Source organism: Haliotis asinina, chromosome 11, assembly GCF_037392515.1.
Source record: "Haliotis asinina isolate JCU_RB_2024 chromosome 11, JCU_Hal_asi_v2, whole genome shotgun sequence".
Lineage (NCBI taxonomy): Eukaryota > Metazoa > Mollusca > Gastropoda > Lepetellida > Haliotidae > Haliotis > Haliotis asinina.
In genome coordinates this window covers 45,781,249-45,801,733 of record NC_090290.1, presented here as the reverse complement: position 1 = coordinate 45,801,733, position 20,485 = coordinate 45,781,249, and the positions used below count along the sequence as shown (strand labels likewise).

Below are 20,485 nucleotides of genomic sequence, written 5' to 3'. Positions count from 1 at the left end.
TTGGTGTTCGCAGAACTGATTTGAAGTTGTACGTAAGTATTCGGATAGAGCGCTCTAACGGCCCGTGTCAAATAACAAAGTTAGAGTTTGACCCCAATGACACAGATAGAGTGATTTCTGTACACTGTGGATAGACTGCAAATCTTTATCTACTGGTGACATGAATTTCTGGAGAGTAGTGACTCCAACAGGAACGTCGCAATACCGGACTGCGTCATCTTATAGTCTTTGTTTACAAACAGTGCAAACAAGGGAGATAAGTCTTGACGATACGTTACTACGGACGCGCTTGCCCCAGTTTAAAATAGAAAAATATACCTACGGCACGTGACCTTTGAACAATGGGTAACCGACATTGCTGTGAAAGTGGAGGTAAAAAACTGTAGGGTTTCGCTTGAAATAATTTTCGACCGACCGACCGAAGGAGCTTGAGTCGACTTAATGCAACGTTGCATTAATGCATTCGGACTTTTTAATTTCATGTTGTAATCTAAATACGTATTTTAAAAATACGTGGTAGCTTCCCTGAGTTGATCGTTAGCTTATTTAGAGAAATGTGATGTGACATTGTGCCTTTAGGATCATTAGAAATCCAGGCGGTCACTTAAACACCATCCAGTATTAGTAATATAAATACTGACATGGCATACGAGATGGGCCTCCAGTTTAAATACATCCTAAACAACAGTTAAACGGAATACAAATACTGGCATGGCATACGAGATGGGCCTCCAGTTTAAATACATCCTAAACAACAGTTAAACGGAATATAAATACTGGCATGGCATACGAGATGGGCCTCCAGTTTAAATACACCCTGAACAACAGTTAAACGGAATATAAATACTGGCATGGCATACGAGATGGGCCTCCAGTTTAAATACACCCTGAACAGCAGTCAAACGGAATATAAATACTGGCATGGCATACGAGATGGGCCTCCAGTTTAAATACACCCTGAACAACAGTTAAACGGAATATGATACTACACTGATCAGTAGGTCGACATCCTGTGTATACTAGTATTCCTCATTGTATCTGGATCATCCGTTTGTGAATGTATGTCTTGAGTTACATGTTATAACATGCTGTGAGTGTTTCCACTAATATGTAATGGTATCGGGGTTTCTCCCTTGATATGTCTGCCACTATCACAGTGCAACAAATTCACAATTCTAAATCGACATATAGAATATGGCCTAGCCTTGACAAGATATACTATAAGAAAACTTTGACAAGGTGTTGTTTAGCCCGGGGCGGGAAATGACTCGGGGGCATAAATGTGGGCTCTGTCGATCTGTCCGTGTGTCGTTACGTTCTCTGGATCATTAGTGGGCTTGCAGACCATAATGTCTGCGAGTTGCGGTGGGGTAGCCTAGTGGGTAAACTGTCCTCTCGTCAAGCGGAAGACCTGGGGTCGGTTCCCCGCATGGCTGCAATGTGTGAAGTCATAGTCCTGGTGTCTCCCGTCGTGATAATGTTGGAATAATGCTAAAAGCGGCGTTAATATACACCAGTATCACCTATGGTGTGTATCATCTACATCCAGCAGGACACAGCTCTACATACCGTGGTCTCACCAACGATGTATTTGCTGACAGGATGTAGTTGTTGACAGGATGTAGTTGTTGACGGTTGGGCGCTAAATTCATGACGGATGGACGTGCCAGCTTTTGCATATGGTCCAAAATTGAAATTTGAAGTGACTTATCAGAATTTTTGGACTCGGAACTGTGCAGAACAAAAGAACGGTACTTACTTATTCGACCGAGAAGTCTTGAAGAGGTGGACGTATCACTTTTTACATTTCGTCCAAGATTGAAATAGGAACCCTGCAGGACCTTCTTAAGAGAATCAGTTTCTGCTGTATTAGTGAGCAGAGAAGCGGTCATAAAATCAAAAGCATTCAGGACAGTCCTAGATTGTCCAATGTGGGTATTTCTCAATGTCCTGGAGTGAAAAGACATGCAGATTTTAATGTAGTTGAAATCTGTCTTTGGTATGTGTGCTGTTTTGTTTTTGTGTATTAGTTTTTGTTTTGTTTTGTTTTGTTGTTGGTTTTCTTTATATTTTGTTTTGGATATGTATTGTGTTTGATCAGCTGAAGGAGCTAAAGAAATAGTTTCCTTCAAGATTATATTTCACGATTATTTTCTTTAGCCTTTATCATATGTTGACTAAAACTTTGTGTTCAGCATGTTAATAGGCCCACACATTTGAATGAGGATTATGTCCTTGATGTTCCTCCAAACTCTGCTGATTTGTCAGGCCACTATCCCACAGCACTGCCAAATGGTCATTTCTACCTACTGTGGTGAAGTCACAGACGACGACGTCGTTCCGTCAAACGCTAGTGTTCGCCAATACAAAGCAATGGAAGTTTCAATGATTCAAGTACCTGGATATTTCTCAACACAGGAGGAAACGAATTAAGCCTTCCTATTAAGTCATATTATTATGTCATATTTAGGTGTAGACCTGTGTTGAAGCATGTATTGAAATATATTATATAACCAGTGAGTGAGTTTAATTTTACGCCTCACTCAGCAATATTCCAGCTATATGGTGACGGTCTGTAAATAATCCAGTCTGGACCAGGCATTCCAGTGATCAACAACATGAGCATCGATATGCGCAGTTGGGAACCGATGACATGTGTCAACCAAGTCTGCGAGCCTGACCACCCGATGCCGTTAGTCGCCTCTTACGACAAGCATAGTCGCCTTTTATGGCAAGCATGGGTTGCTGAGGGCCTATTCTACCCCGGGACGTTCACGGGTCTATATGACCATTTACACCTAAGCAAACATGATATATATACATATATACTCATACTCTTATTATTGACATCAAACGTTACAAATCCCTTTCCGAATCATAACAGGTCTGTGTGAAGATCCAAATAGTATGCAGACATTTCCAGTCATGATTTAAAACGTTGATACCTGTGAAACTGACCTGTGAAAATCCGATTAGAACTGATCTTCAGCAACACACGTATCTTCCAACAAGGAACTAACTGTCTTGATGGCGTAGATCTATGCCCGTGCTATTGCTGGATTGTCTGGTTCAGACTAGATTATTAACACATTGCTGGAACACTGCTGAATGCGTCTTTAAAAAGAAGCTAAATAAACGTAACAAATCTCATTCCAAAGCAGACGCCACTGCATGAATTCGTGAGCATACCTTTACGAATCACGTTCAAATAGTGATGGTACAAGGTATCCACGTGAAAGACAACTCCTGCTCAAACCGTGTCTCCCATCATAAGGATAAGTAAAGGTAAGCTGAGCATTCACCAGAACAAACACTGCAACGTGTGGCATTGTTTAAGGAAGAACTTGCATTTGACGTCATGACAGAGAGGCAGGCAGAATAGTTTATTTTTGCGTCACGTGAATCCATATATCGATTAAAATGACAATGGTAACAAAACATGGAAAATACAAACAATATATAATTAAAACATAAATACCATATATATGAAAGAATTAGGATCAAATGTATGGTCACTTATGCTTCAAATTGTGAAATTTCCTCCTCATTGAACCATTTATTTCAGTATTAAGTAATATTGTTTTCCAACAGCATATACAGAGATTATTTTGATCATGAGTGCAAGTGTAATTAGTATTTATGGCGGTTTATCTGTAATATACTTTGCAAAGATGATTTACTTACATCGGAACATTATTACGGCATTGCTGTTAAACTCTTCTTTCGATTAGCATAAACGTTAACTGTTTAGCATTTAACATTTCATTAAACGGTTATTTACAAATGCGGTGAATATCAATACCAATGATTGGCATTTGCAATTACACGTAAGTTAAATATTGGACAAGAACATAGTGTCTTAGTGTCTTAGTGTCTTATCAGAAACCATTTTCTTCCCAATAGTATGCATACACCCCTAAATTGAAGTTTATTTCCTTTTGAAAGCGTGTTTAACGTCAACGTCTCAGATGTCAAGGAACTCTGCAACACATCTACCATAAACTCTTCATGAAAGTATGAATAAAACCTTCAACCGACAATCTTTGAGCAAGCGTCCAATGACTCTTTTTGAACTCTTTGTATACAGCTCGTTTCATACCCTGGATTTGCTCCCGAGGTCATTATTAATGATGTGAATAATCATATGATTATCCGGCACTTTGTGAATGGCAGTGGAAACGCAGTGAAGTTCCTTACGGGCATTGACTGCGAGACACGCCCGCTTCCTTTGCTAGACGCCATGATATATTCACCTCTCTTGATGTCAGACTTCGCCACATGTTCCCATTTGAATAAGGTCAATGTCGTGAACTCCGCACAGTGACGCCTTTCAGTACAGGTTAATAGTCAGATTAAAGCGAATATCATTTAGCCCCACGATTTGTTGCCGTCTGAGCCGTTCAGGCTATTCGTAATCCTTATGAGCAAGTATCTTCACAAATTGCCTGAATTCTCAACGGCACAGTCAAATGAAAATGTGTTTGTTGGTCCCTAAACGATGCGAGGATGTTTTCTTTCTTTTCCCTTTCATGATTTACCAAACACGTGGATACGAGAACAGAAATGTATAATCACAGCGTAAGACTGGCCTTGGTATCAATACCTTTGAATCAACAATGACACTGATGATTCTGCCCTTCATAATAGCTAAACTTTTTTCCATGACACTTGTGTTCCACGTTTTGTTCTTGATTGTTTTGGTTTTTTTTATAATTTTTCAAGGTTCCCCAGGACCATGTCAGGTGTACATAGTAACAAAGTTCCCCCAACACCGTGTCAGGTGTACACAGTAACAAAGTTCCCACAACACCATGTCAGGTGTCCATAGTAACAAAGTTCCTCCGGCATCGAGTAAGGTATACATAGTAACAAAGTTCCCCCAACACCGTGTCAGGTGTACACAGTAACAAAATTCCCACAACGCTACGTCAGGTGTCCATAGTAACAAAGTTCCTCCGGCATCGAGAAAGGTATACATAGTAACAAAGTTCCCCCAACACCGTGTCAGGTGTACACAGTAACAAAATTCCCACAACACCATGTCAGGTGTCCATAGTAACAAAGTTCCTCCGGCATCGAGTAAGGTATACATAGTAACAAAGTTCCCCCAACACCGTGTCAGGTGTACACAGTAACAAAATTCCCACAACACCATGTCAGGTGTCCATAGTAACAAAGTTCCTCCAGCATCGAGTAAGGTATACATAGTAACAAAGTTCCCCCAACACCGTGTCAGGTGTACACAGTAACAAAATTCCCACAACACCATGTCAGGTGTCCATAGTAACAAAGTTCCCCCAACACCGTGTCAGGTGTACACAGTAACAAAATTCCCACAACACCATGTCAGGTGTCCATAGTAACAAAGTTCCTCCGGCATCGAGTAAGGTATACATAGTAACAAAGTTCCCCCAACACCGTGTCAGGTGTACACAGTAACAAAATTCCCACAACACCATGTCAGGTGTCCATAGTAACAAAGTTCCCCCAACACCGTGTCAGGTATGCATAGTAACAAAATTCTCCCCTGATCGTGTCAGTGTACATAGTAACAAAAATCAACACCGTGTCAAGTGTACATAATAACAATGTTCCCCCAACACCGTGTCAAGTGTACATAGTAACAATGTTCCCCCAACACTGAGTCAAGTGTACATAATAACAATGTTCCCCCAACACAGTGTCAGATGTACAAAGCAACAACACAGCATGAGATGTTCAGTGCACTCTGCTTTCATCAAAGTTTCCCTCTGGTTAAGTATAAGGCCTCATTACTTGTAAAAATGACCGTGTTATATGAGGACTGATTAAATGATGATACACGAATATTATTTCTGGCGTGTGTGTGTTACATGGAATACACACCTGTTTTGTTGTGTCATTCAACCTGTGATATACTCGTAGAATCGTAATTTTAATATTTCTATATTTAACAAGTCCACTCCAGTTAATTGAAAGGGTATGGAAACAGTTTTCTGGTTTAGGTCGATCTTACAAACGTAGTAGAATGTGACTTAAAACTTCTGTTGAGTCCCATCCGAATCCCTCCAAAGTGATCAGCAAAATCAGTGGTTTTGGTTACAGGTTGTCCGCCTTCTATTTTAGTGGAAGCAGTGGTGGCTGAGTGGGCAAGACGGCTGACTTTGTGTGCTTGCAATTAGGTGCCTTACTCTGCGGGTGTTGGTTCGAATCCCGGATAGGCTCAACTCAACAAACGTTCTTTGCTTGTAAAATGTAATCCCGAATATAGAGCAGAGTACAGTAATAGTTCATTGCCCTTTCAGGAATTTGTATTACATTTGCCCACTTTCTGAATGATATTGTGGGTTTTTTCATGACGAACAATAACTGGCGGGACCAAGAAGATACTTCATCACATCCGACAGATTGGTATAAATGTGTTCATTTTAATATAGTGCGTCGTAAGTTTAAATATTCCTTTATGTTGATATGACTCCCTAACACTTCTCATTATGTGAACGAACCTACATACACGGCCAAGTTCCACCTACAAACCCATTTTCCATACAAATCTGAACAACCCATTTCTCTGGAAGAACGTCTCGCCACCCATAAAATCTTTGACCTCTTTAGCAAGATAGTTAACGATAGTGACCACCGAGAGGTTCCCATGTCTCAAGTGTTGCAGACCAACGAGGGGGTCCACACGTTAAGTGCTATCGAATGAGTGGTTTGTTCGCCTGACCGAAATACCTGAATACCTGACAGTACGTGCAATGAATTTCATTGCAAGGTCACCGCTAACCCTATGTCCTTATTGATCTCACACACTCACTCACACATTCCACGTTCTGTGACGGTGTTGAAGAGTCTTGTCGCGGTTTGTTACCAAATGTCACGCTTCACTACCTCTGTTATATGGTCGGCCTGAGTCATCGCCTCCATTTGTGTACTTGAATAATTACACTAACGGGAGAATGCCAGCAGAAGTATACGCTACGCCTAGAATGACAAGGAGAAAGCAGACCTTGCGTTTAACAAATCCCCTTTGCCATTTGTGACCAAGCTACAAATTATTGACAATTTTGTGAGCCAATATGGTTTTACGCCGCCTTTTGCAATATTCCAGCAATATCATGGCAGGCGAACAGCAGAAATGGGCTTCACTTATGGAACCTTGCTGGTTCGAACGTTTTAAACACAAGGTTACCTCACCGACCGATTCTTTAGTGAAAATAGTTATAACTGAGCTGACAAATGTCTTGGTCAGATTTTCTTAAATGAATAACAGTTTGACAGTCGTAAAACGTCGTAAAAACGTTGACGTCATGACCATGCGAAAATGTAGTAAAATAAGTAAGCATATAGGCGGACGCATAGAGAGTGTATAGACTTTTAAGAGTTAAGAGTCTGTCATACGCTGTAATGTGGGTGTGGCTGCGTGTTTGTTTATTATTGTCTACGTTTGAATGTTTATTCCTTAACGACCCAGGCAGCGACATTCCAGTGGCCCATAAATCCTGTACCTGAGAATCCAGTGATAGACATAATGAGCATCGACCCCCAAACGCAGATTATACGACGTGCAACAGACAAATCTGGCCACCTAATTCCGTTAGTTTCTTTACGACAAGCATGGTTTCCTGAAGATAAATTCTAACCTAGAGAGTGGAAGGGTAGCTTAGTGGAAGAAGCGTTCGCTCGTTATGGCCAAGGCCCATGTTCTACTTCCTGTATGGGTACAACGTGTGAAGCCCATTTCTGGTGTCCTCCGCCATGATATTGCTAAAATGTTACTAATACAACGGAAAACTAAATTCACTCATTCACTAATGCACCAGTGAGTTCTTACGATGTGGTAACCTCTATGGTGTCATACACCTCGTCCACTCCCAGCGCACGTCAAACAGTTCACGTACAACCGTATATTTTGTATCCAAAACAACCAGAGAGTGCCAAGGTGCAACAACATTAACCGAAATTAATGCATATCCTCGTAGATCACTTGCTGTGATACCAATACGTCATTACACAGTCAGGCTCCAAGTTGGACATTAACCTGCAATACCCGGCAATAAACTCAACTTTCCGAACTAAAGAGATATCAGAGCGAGGGCGACACTTTTCATACATCGCCAATCACTGCCATTGAACTGTCCGTATGAAAAGATTTAATTCAAAGCTTAGGATCCATTAAACGCGCAAAATCTCCATTATCTAACAACAATAATATACTCCATAAAAAGGCGTGCGTGAATATTCCTTTGTCAGTACCTCCGTTAGCTTAGAAAGCAAAACTAAACACATGATAACCACCGAAGACGACAGCCTGAGCCTTCCTTTGACGTATGGATCGAGGATATTGATTGGTGTCCATTCGCGGTTACAACAGAGACAACCAATCAGAGACGACGTACTGTTCTGAGGCGAACGACTGCCAATAAATGATGAATCGATGGCAATAGGTTACCAAAGTCAGTGTTGACTTGACTGCACGAGAAAAGTGAGTCTTCAACATTTATTGTGAGAGTTTTTACGACGACATATGTTTCTTGAATACTGATTTTTTGTCAGTCGAAAATGGCGTTTGAAAAATCAGAACGTGGCTGGAGGCACATCGGGTGATAGGGGAGACTTGGAATGGATTGCAATACATGTGCGGTGTTTAAGTGACCGAGACAACGCAGACATGACAGACATCAGAACCTCCACGCCAAAGTCCAGTAGTTCAGGGTAAGATAGTGTTAGCTCGCTGATGCCTGTGAAAGCGTGTGCATGTGTTGTAAATTGTATAGTACACGAACGATGCACGATTGATGTCAATGTCCACCTGCCAGGGATTATCTTGTCACACTATACATCTAACAAAGCCTCTAAGGTGTCATGCCGCTCGACAATTAAGGCCATGTAGGTTGTCATTCTATTTCCAAAATGACTATCTAAACTATCCTGTTGCTCATGAAATATGCCTGCCCATGTTGTCTTTCTATATCAAGCGTGTCTGGCCAAGAAATTGACTGTTAAACATTGATACAGATGTGATTTCAGTTATTACAGAGATAAGCACGCAGGGAGCCGTCTTCAAATTAGTCATGTCACATGGAGTCATGTCAAAAAAAGGGGAAGTTCATTCACAGTCCTATCACGTCAAAGACATATACTAATATATTCGACTTTAAAACATTACTTTTAGCATGTAAAATATATGATTAATACTGAGCATAACCATGTTTACACATCAACCACTGATATCCATGAGGGTTTATATGGCAACAACTGATATCCATGAGGGTTTATATATCAACAACTGACATCCATGAGGGTTTATTTATCAACAACTGATATCCATGAGGGTTTGTATAGCAACAACTGATATCCGTGAGGGTTTATATATCAACAACTGATATCCATGAGCGTTTATATATCAACAACTGATATCCACGCGAGTTCATATATCAATCACTGATATTTACGAAAGGTTGACATATGACCATTGATGTGTTTAAACATATTTTATTCGAAAATGAAATGGATTCGGCACAAGTTATTCAACTTAGGAACACCCCTCCCCTGACCATAGATATCCATGAAAGTTCAGGTATAGACCATTCATATCCATGAAAGTTCATGTTTAGGTATTATATATGAACCACCGATATCTATGAGTGTTCACATACCGATCATTGGTAGCCATGAGAACTCACATTTAGCATTAATGACACATTCAACACTGATAAACAAACAGACCGATCCCCCTGTGATTGTCATATTTCACATCCTTACTGCCAGCGGTTAATATGTTAATATAGATTTTTGATTTAGCTGTCATTACAGGTTTATCTGATATTATTGACATTGCCTTCTACATCTCTTTCCCGTAATTCTATGAAAGTCGCTCCTTTGTCAAGCTGAAAGCAACATGTCTGCATTTGATCTTTAGGTTATGTAGTCATGCAATCCCCCTGAGCTTATCGCAACACATGATCAATACACAAGTACTGTTAACGATACTTTAATATCAATAACGTATCGGACACTGCACATGCGACTCGATTTACAAAAGCAATTTCGTTGAGATTATATTGTTTCAACGGAAAAGGCAATACTGATTTGATTATTCAAGGACAGCAGTGAATAATATGACAACCTTTACATTCGGTAGTTATTAGTGTTTATTTTTAACACCGAGAGACCGGGGACTGAGCTAATCAACATTCCGTCAACTCACTGTCAGAAAGGCTGTATTAGACAATGACAAAGCACCCATTCCAACATTAGGCGAATGAACTTCAGTGTCAATAACTGAACGTCTTGTCCAAGAATAGAATAGGTGCTTGACGTTGTTAGTTCAATCGTCAGGCAATGTCAGTATGATGTATTTCAAATGGAAATAACTTGTTTAAGTTGCACGTACCAACTCCATATCTAAGTACATATCTACATAGGCGAGGTATTTCACCCTCTGTTTTATTAGACCCGGGAAGATCCGGGTTAGAACTGAACTTCTCTAACCCATGCTTGTCGTAAGAGGCGACTAACGGGATCGGGTGGTCAGGCTCGCTGACATGGTTGACAAGTCATCGGTTCCCAATACCGTCGATCCATGCTCATGCTGTTGATCACGGGATTGTGTGATCCAGACTCAATTATTTACACACCACCGCCATATAGCTGGAGTATTTCCAACTGCAGCATGAAACTAAACTCACTCACTCATGATTTGTTATCATTGTTTAGACAGGTGTTTCTTCAACAATATATACACAATTATGTCACTCCTGAATATATATTTAACATGACAATAACAGGAGTAAATCAAAGCATCATAAACACCAACATAATCGTACCAACCCAGTCAATGAGAAATAAGGTGTGGTGGCGTGTGGTACTCGATATCCAGGCACTGCATACAGAGGGGAATGGCGACAGAGTGATTATCTGTCCCCAGAGAAATATAAAGTCAGCATGATTAGCGTTCACTTCATTGCATATTATTGAATCGGGTTGGCTGATGGGGTAAAGAGCATTGTAGTAACTCCCACCGTCATTCCGCATCTCAGTTTTTTAACGGAATGATCATGACCCTGTTTCTGTTATGAAGGATCTGTTGATGCAGGAGGTATCTAATGATGCGGACACAGCCGGTCTGAACTGACATGGACGGCCTAGTACTGAAAGTAGCTCTCCATGTTCGATGGGGGATAGAAAAAATGAAGAAATTAATTTTCATTTGATATATCATAATCGTGTCTTTGACTCCGGTGTGTTTCTTTTAGGTTTGTATCTGAGGTTTGTAAGTTTCATTATTTTGGGGTTATAATCACAAATCCGATGCATACCTTTTTGCCTGATTGGATTATATATTGCTTGCTCAGGGTATAATAAGGAGGATTTCGGTGAGATTTTCACGCGGCGATAACACGTTTGGATATAAGCATTCTTTTATATCCCCACTCACTCACTAACTCACTCAACCCTTCACTCACCCACTCGCTCACTTACTCACCCAACCAACCAGCCAGCCAAACAAACATCAACTATCACCCTCACATTCGCTCATTTCACACTTCCCTAACCTGATGATCTTTCCAATCAGAATAAGTGACAGGCCTTACATAAAGGGTAAGACCTCCACGCAGGTACCGTCCGTGGGAGACCAGATCGATAATTGGCCTTGGTTATCGACCTTCAGTCTGTTTGATTGATCAGGTGTCAACACTAGGGAAGTTAAGTAGAGGCAGTTTTTTTAATCTTCTTATGCTCTTTGACATTAACGACGCCATCATCCACGAGACGAGGTACAGTAGTCATAAAGACGGTAGTGAGCCACTGCAATCTGCAAATCAATTCACACTTACAATGAAGAGCAAAAGAAACTTAACCTCTCACTGTTTATCACATGTTAAAAATATTTTTAGGTAAAGATATTGTATCCAAAACGTAATTGCACTTACTCATCAATACGGCTCCATTGTTTTAGTTTCTAAAATTTAAGAATTAAAACATTGATAAATACAAATTTAGCATGATATATAATGTATACTTGTTGGACTATCTTTTAATATCTAGCAATTTCCAATCAGGTGAAAAAGGCTCGTTGTACCATCTTTTGTTCATCTCGGGCGGTGGAGTGGCCTAGTGCGTGGTGAAAGCGTTCGCTCGTCACGACGAAAACCAGGGTTCGATTCCCCAAATATGTACAACGCATGAAGCCCATTCCCGGCGTCCCCTGCGGGAATATTGCTGTAACATTACGGAAAGGTGGCGTAAAGTCATACTCATTCCTCATTTCACCAGTGAAATGATTGACAAGTTAGCTCGGGGATCCATTTCATGTTTCCACGTTTAGAATGAAAATACTTCTGCCTGTATAGACTTCATCTATTCATATTGAAGATTAATGATTTACCGTGCGACAGTGGGGGAGTGAGTGGGGGAACAATGTCCATTTCACAAATATGCTACATATGGGCACTGTACGAGGGTAATCTACTCTCGGTATTCAGCGTCAGTAGCGAATGCTGAATTCGCTCTGTTTCCTACCAATCTAAACGAGTGATGGACATCATGACAGTCAGGGTGTAATCATGCACAATCACTCTGGTATCCAAAACCAGATTCTTCTCCCTAGATTCATCCCAAGGAGGACAAGCAAACTTGTTCTGAAATCCGAGGCTCCCAACTCTCATAGGCCCAAGGACAAACAACCATAGGGTTCTGATTATTCCCAAGCCCCACAGGCCCGTAAGTTCGTGGGCCAGTAGATCTCTATCGTCACTGGTTCGATTCGCTAGTGAATTTTCATTAGGTCTTTTCAGTAAATATATCACTCTCGACGACTTATTAAACCATACTACACTTTTAAACCATGGCAGGTTATGGTCTGGTGATGATGACTACGCTAGGATAGTTTTCCAGGCGGTAGTACTCGAGGCGTAACTCCAGAGAACAAAGTAGTAGCACATGTATGTCGATGACAAGGTTGTTTGTGAGCTAACACAGGTAAACCCAGAGCACAGTACACGTGCACTTGTAAGCTGTTCCAACATACATGCTGAAACTCCATGTTCAGAATAGTACGGTCACGGCTCTGTTGTTAGCATGACATGACTGGTCCCACATGTTGTACAAGGTATTCCATGTGTGAAGTGGGGACACACTGCAGCTTTACATTATAATTGTAAAGACCAGCAGATGAATGGTAGATTTTCTAGTGCAGACATGTTGAATGTACTCACGTGTATCACGTTTACACATATATGTGCGATAGAATGTACACACGGAACACGACGATGTAAATACGATGGTTCATTAGCCAGCATTCATTCTTCCTTTTCTGTGTATACATTGACTAGAATCTTGTTAGCTTGTTGCTGTCTATGTGTGTGTCTCTCTCTCTGTGTTTCTGTGTCTGTCTGTGTGTCTGTCTTCTTGTCTGTGTGTTTAAATGTTTGTTTGTCTGTCTCTGTCTGTCTGTGTGCCTGTTTGTCTGTGAGTTTCCGTGTCTGTGAGTATCTGCCTGTGTGTCTGTCTGTGTCTGTGTGTCTGTCTCTGTGTGTCCCTTTGTATATTTGTGTCTCTGTCTGTGTGTCTCTGTGTCTGTCTCTCTGTCTGTGTGTCTTTGTGTCCCTGTGTGTTTCTGTCTGTGTGTCTGTTTGTGTGTCTCTGTGTCTGTCAATGTGACTCTATGCCTGTCTGCCTCCGTGTCTCTGTGTCTGTTTTTTTTATATCTGCGTCTGTCCGTGTGTCGTTGTACCTGGATGTGTGTCTCTGTGTCTGTATGTATGTAGGTATGTACGTATGAATGTGTGTGTGAGTAAGTGTGTGTGCGTGTGTGTGTCTCATGGCAGTACGTCTTGGAGACAATCTCTTCGACCAAAGAGTATCGTATCCTTAGTTTCAAAGGTTTGCCTAATGCTTAAGAGTAACGTGTGTTTATGAATCACCATCAAACATGTGGTGACACCTGGTGTTCGCGTCAAGGTGAGCGGATCCTGCTCACTGATGACACCCGCCATAAACTTACGTGAACATCAACTCAGTAAACGCATAACCTCAAAGACCAGTGAGTAGATACACGCGGCGCTTGTCTTCAAATACGTCTGCCTAAAGACGGCCACTGTCTCGAACCTATTGCGCGAAATAATTTCCAAATTTGCTAGTCAGTGGGGCTAAAGCCTGAAAGTTACTAGTTCACAAAATGATTCACTAGCCCGAAATTTGACAGATGGCATGGGTTTCATAATTAAACTTTATTATGACAATATATTATCATTCCAGAATCGTGCATGATTTGAAAGTTTGTTGTAATTTAATAAGTAGGAGAGAGTGATACGTCACAAGATGACACCATGAAAATACTCCAGACCTTTGGGCCAGTCACTGTGTAGATGTAATGGCATCGGTATACCGGCCAGTGGCTATTTTGCACACTGCACAGACTGACAGGGGATTCCTTCTGATTAAAACGTGACTGGAATACCAAACCATTAGCTAATGCCTTGTTTATGGCCACAGCCTACCAGGAAAATAAAATACTTTTTTACTCACAGATGTGCATATAGAATAATAAACAAAATCGATTTAAGAATTAATGAATTATTTATATTTAGCTTCGTTGTAAAGAACGCAGTTCAGGTATACAGGCGATAGTAATAAATCTCGGGGACGCATAAAAATAAACCGATTAAAGTCAGTTGTCAGCCTGTTAGTGTCACTGAACGGTGGGGGCATTAACTGTTATCCAATCTTCAATGAAAGCCTGTTTACTGTTACACGCTTCAGTCATGTAAACATCATGTGGTCATGTCAGAATACGGTGTAGGTAAGTAGGATTTCATTGGCCCCATACTGGCTGGGTTCTAAGGTTTGAATGCCAACTAAACACAATGAATGCCAACTCTGAATATTCACTCCAAGTTGTGATGATTTAAAAGTAGGATTAGGCAAGGCTGTGATTACGAGAGGGATCGGCTGTTAAAGAGGCATTACGCTCTGAGACCCCGAGGCTGGGATAAGGGTGTCTTAATTTCTGACACCAAGGCAAATGACCCATTGTTTCAGGTATTAACGTAAACTGTAAAGAACACCAAAATAGATTAAACTTGTTTTGATTTGATTGTTTGTTTGTTTGTTTGTTTGTTTGTTTTATTCTGGATGAAACCTCTTCTATATTGTAATACTGAACAGCAAAAGAAATCTGAGATTCGAAAAAATGAAATCTCGTAAAAGTAAGCGTTCATGTTTATGTTGTCTATTTATGCACTTGACTAAAAGCCAAAGTTTAACACAGCAATATTCCGGATGTATTGTGATTCTGGATCAGACAACTCAGTGATCAACAACATGAGCATTGGTCAACACAACTGGTAACCGATGACACGTGTTTACCAATTCAGCGAGCCTGACCACTCATTTCCGTTAGTCGCCTCTTATGACAACAACGGTTACTGAAGGCCACTTCTAGGTTATATTCTAGCGAATATTTATCTGTATATAAAACTTCTCGAATGATTGTTTGTATTGAGGTAGGTGGGTTAGATAGACTTTAGTTTCTTTTTCGGGTGGTAATGAATAATGTGCTGACCTTGGGCATTTAGGTTTAGTGTTGGTTAGATGTGCATGGATGCAACAAATCAGGGTGGGATCGCCTTGGATATTTCAGTACTGTTGAATATATGTAAATATCTGTGATTATTGGTCCAAGTGAAGAAGCATTTTACGTAGACCCTTGAAAATACCTATTTTGTTGAGGACAGAACGATCTCTATCGCGTTTATAAAACATACCACCAATGTGCTTCCACTGCCAGCCACGTGGAAGAGCCGACACTGAGGGGGACTAAATCCCGGAGGATATAATAACGGGGACAGTAGGTGGGATTCTAGGTGGGAACAATATGTCTGGATATGAGACTGATAACATTATTTTTTAGTTCTCCTTCCACAGAATAGGACATATGACTTTTCATTCAGGGGTAGATCGACTCGTCTGGTTCATGGTGAAATTATTTGTGTTGGCTGGCGTAGTGCGACAATAGCTCATTGTAATCATGGGGTGTATTTATATGGGGTTTATCAGGATTATAACGGCGTGCATGTACCTGTGTGTAAAACCAGTTCCGATTAAACTGGTTCCATTCTGCTAGCCCAAGGCCAGATGTCACGTCCACGTTCACATGTAGATGACGCTCAGATACCATACAGATTCAGAAGCCACCAGTCTGTTTTAGCCGTTGCTGCCGATTGGCAGGCAGGATAAGATGTCTGGTGTATGATGTCACAGACGTTTCGCTCTCTGAACTCCCTGAGCTCTCTGAGCAGACATTCTATTCACTGGATCAGGGAGATGGCTTTCACACCATCACCCCAACCCATGCTACATAGAGAGGCGTCATATCTCAGGCACATGCTCTCAAGGTGCGAGTTTCATGTAACAGTTTCTGATTGTATTTTGCCTTGATGTTAACGCTGAGCATATGCAAATAGTGCTTTTGTTTGTTCCAGATCCATAAAGATGGGTCGTGCTCTGCAAGCTGAAAAACTTCAGGTAATTTTCGCATATTTGCTTTTCGTTGTAATTTGAGCTAGATATTGTAAGGTTGATGTGCCGTATAGTGTGAATGAGCAAATATGGTTTTACGCCGCCTTCAGCAACATTTCAGCAGCGAGGGACACCAGGAATGAGTTTCCCCTCTGGGGTACTGAGGTCTGTAGGCGAACAGGCGAACGCTTTAACCACTGGGCTAATCAAAAGGCACAATAACTTCAGTGGTTGTCGTCATATCTCAATGCCAATCACATGATTATCTGGTTCAAGGTCTTTATGTTCTGCATTTATATACTATTAAGTCATAATATTGCCAGGTGCAGCATTAAACAATGCCAGAAACAAAACAAGCATGTTACAGTTGTTGCACGTTGATAAAATAACAGTGTTTTGAGTGTATAGGAAAACCGGCTCTGATTGAATTTTGAAAATATTTCGCAGTTTTGTTGATTGTGTGTTAAAACATAAATGGAGTTCGATCAAGTGCACATAAATATGTATCATATTAGTTATGTAATGGTAGTGGGTGGGTACCCGGTAGAGAGTAAAGCTAATCTCCTTTACAGTAGTGTTTGTTAGTCGGCAGATCATTCTGACGCTGAATTGTCACTTAATATTATATATGTTATATATACGTTACTTGTTGATCAAATGTGTGCAGACATATTTGCAACATATAAGTTAGCAAAGGGGTGATAGTGGAAAATTATTGTTGACTTTGTTCATCATTATGTTCCCCGTTGACCGATAAGTGTCTATAAATACCGAATACCCCATTCAGTTAACAATACCTCAAATCGATCAGTTCGTGTTACCATCATTCTTGGCCATGCCTTTGATAAAATATATGTTGTGCATTCACTAGAGAATTCTTTATATTCATCGTTCGACTGTTTCAGCTACGCCTGTTACTAATAGAGGACAAATACAGAGGTCAAGTGATGACCCAACAAGTCGAAGCATTCGAGGAGAAAGTGAATATGAGTTTCAAAAACTTTAACATCGACACACTGGTGAATATGATACGTATTCTGAGAGGTCGCACCGATCCGCCACGTGTCATAAGTTCATTGGATAAGCTGCACAATGCCATGATCCAAGAGGCCAACAGAAACACAGCTGCCCGCAATCGCGAGGCTAGAATTCGAAAAACAAAATCAAACGTTGATGATAATTGTGTCAAGTATTTCATGTGGTTTTTCGAGTATGTGGACTACCTCCGTGACCTAAAGGTCAATTTCACTGACAGGATTTTCCAGCCACTGTTTAAATACTTCTATGAAGGTTCCGATAGTGTTGGTGACACGAGAAGGGGGTCGTCGTCGACATTGTCTTTCTCCAAGTTTAGTCAGTTCTCTTCAGACAGTGGTGATAGTGGTGAGAACCTGGACGACGATGGTGACGAAAGTGTAGCCACAGCTCGTCAAAGAGCGCAAGAGAAAACTGCTCTGATGAAGCTCAGTAATGAATTCACGGACATTAAAGCTCTGTACGACACAACTGAGGTCGACAAGGTGGCGAAGAGTCTTTCATTAGTGAAAGAACAAATGGATTTTCTTCTGGACAATGAAGATTCCGTAGACAGTGAACTGTACAGCCACGAAAGTGAAACGTATGTTTATCACCTGACATTGGACAGTGCCACCGTGAACTTGATTCGGTTTGTCCCAGATGTGTTGACCAAGTTTCAAAAGTCAGCCAGACTGGCCAGACGATGGCTTCAGTTAGATGGCATGAGAACAAAAGATTTAAACAAAAAACTGGAGAAGATTCTAGAACTGGAAAAGAAGCTGAATCAGCGAGTTTCATTTCTTGATGAGGAAATTCTGCGGAACGAGGCAGAATTGGAAAGGGAGATGATGGAGCTGCAGAATCTCCTAAAAAGGGAAGACAGGTCCAATGATTTGAGTCTGACAATGTTCGACTTGGACGACAGGATAGGGAGACTCCAGAACAAGCTGGAAGGCCTCCGGAAGGAGAGAGACCGGATGACTGGAAAGGCGATGGATGCCTCCCACATCAAGAGCAAACGGCAGTATGATGAACTGAAGGTGAGGTACGAGTCCAATAAGTTTCAGCGTTACATGACTGAACGGATGCTGGGAACCCTGCGTTACCATCGAGACATAGTGGAGCAGGACATGAGGGTGGAGCTCAGCATTAAGCCAAGCATCATCCACAACACCAACAGCATCCAGGACCACTGTGAGCGACTGGAGCAGATTCTTGCTCACGAGAAGAATGAGAAACATACGATAAAGACTGCTCTGGTTCCCATTGGAGAGGACAAGAGGTTCATATCTCAGCGGTTGCTGGAGAAACGCATGTCCGAGCCTCATCCCGACTTCACAATGGCGGATTACATTGGAACCCGGAGGAAATATCATAATGGTCAAGCGTTCTATGTGAAAACACATCGTCCACTTCCGGCTGGTGCCAGACATGTTCGAACATACAGACCCAGCACTCCGGAATGGTGACCCTTGACGACATAGTCTGACAAACAATGATGACGTCACCGTTGTGACTGAGGACGTCATAGTACTCCTAAGATGCTGAATTGATGCTTCATGCAACATTACGAACAAGCTTATGGATATGTCTCACGATATTTGCCACCTGTCTGTGTACTACTGTGTCTATTCATTTAATATTGTTTCAGGTGTGGGTGGGTAGGGGTGGGTTTGGTATGAGCACCCCCAATAGAGTGCATATGGTCGATTCCATAGTTTAGTTTAGCCAATATTGTTTCCACAGCTGAAACTCTTCGATTTCTCTGAGAAATCGTGGCATTTATCCAATTCCGATTCCTTTATTCTCGTTCAACCACCATCGGTGGTACAAGAGAAGGCAATGCATACAATTTATGCACACAAAAACAAAGTGAAGGTTAGTTTGGGTTATATTCGGTTAAGTTTTTTGAGCGTTGAGTTGGTGGTAGATATACGTCTGGAAAACCTTTTCAGGATTCACATTTTTAGACGTAAATACTGATTTAAAAGTATACAAATTTGGAAATGTTCTGAATTTATGGGGAATATAATGGTGTCGGTCGACGGCGAATTTCTTACATCTAAAAATATAGTGGAATTCGTCAGCAAATTGCTGGGCTTTCTCAAAGGCGTCTATCTCAAGGAAAATAGACATCAATTGGAACATTTGTTCGTACGAATTCAAAATTTCACTGTAATCATTCAGAACAGAAATTTAGAGATGGGGAGGACGTTAAATAAAATATATTCCACACATCACCACTGACGTTAAACATTAATATTTACTGATGTTTTGAAAACTCTTTTCTCAACAGTATTCCTTGTTCGGGCCCATTCCTTCTGTACTCCAAAAACTGCCATTTCAGGAGAATAATGTATGTCATTAGGATCAAAATATAAGTTTTAAACCTCAGTACAACACAAGACATAAGGGTTATAGCGCTGGTTCTGACAAGAACAGCCTTATTTTAGCCGGCTCACCATATCACACAAGTTAACTACTTCCTGGAAAAGAACGAATCCAGTTGACAGAAGTCACTGATAAAGGAATAGATGAAGAAAAGGCTCAGCAGTAAACTGGAAGTGAATGCATGTACTAAATACAACTAAATACGATTCATAATGATATAGAAGGGCAGGGAATGAGTGAGTATTATTTTACGCCGCTTCCAGCATTATTCAAGCAATATCACGGCGCGGGACACCAGAAAACAGGGAATGACGTTCTCCAATACCGTACACGTGTTCTAACCAGCAATGCACGTGACCAGCATGGCACACACGTGCGAGCAGTAGGTGCACACGTCACCCATGAAATCATTGTCGACATGATCAAACTTTCCATTGCACATAGATTCTTCCAATTGGCTGGTGTGTGTAACAAGTTATGAATATGATATGAATACTTCTGCATCAAGATGCAGTAAAATAAATGTGAAAGTTGTAAATAAAAATGTATTGTTTGTTAACATCTGTTTCCTACA

At 41.0% G+C, this 20,485-nt stretch overlaps 1 protein-coding gene across 1 annotated transcript; it reads left to right on the top strand.

Moving 5' to 3' along the window:
• The first annotated feature begins 8,650 nt into the window (after positions 1-8,650).
• On the top strand, positions 8,651-18,989 carry LOC137256633 (putative leucine-rich repeat-containing protein DDB_G0290503). The gene is made up of 3 exons (XM_067794536.1): positions 8,651-8,694; positions 16,467-16,509; positions 17,409-18,989. Exons 1-3 carry the CDS (start codon positions 8,651-8,653, stop codon positions 18,987-18,989), a joined length of 1,668 nt encoding a protein of 555 aa, XP_067650637.1.
• The last annotated feature ends 1,496 nt before the right edge of the window (positions 18,990-20,485 follow it).

Bases quoted from the DNA above. Each gene is read 5' to 3' on its own strand.
- LOC137256633 (XM_067794536.1), top strand. From the start codon at position 8,651: ATGACAGACATCAGAACCTCCACGCCAAAGTCCAGTAGTTCAGG. The intron at 8,695-16,466 runs GTAAGATAGTGT...TGTTTGTTCCAG, and splicing joins CCAAAGTCCAGTAGTTCAGG to ATCCATAAAGATGGGTCGTG. The intron at 16,510-17,408 runs GTAATTTTCGCA...CGACTGTTTCAG, and splicing joins TGCAAGCTGAAAAACTTCAG to CTACGCCTGTTACTAATAGA.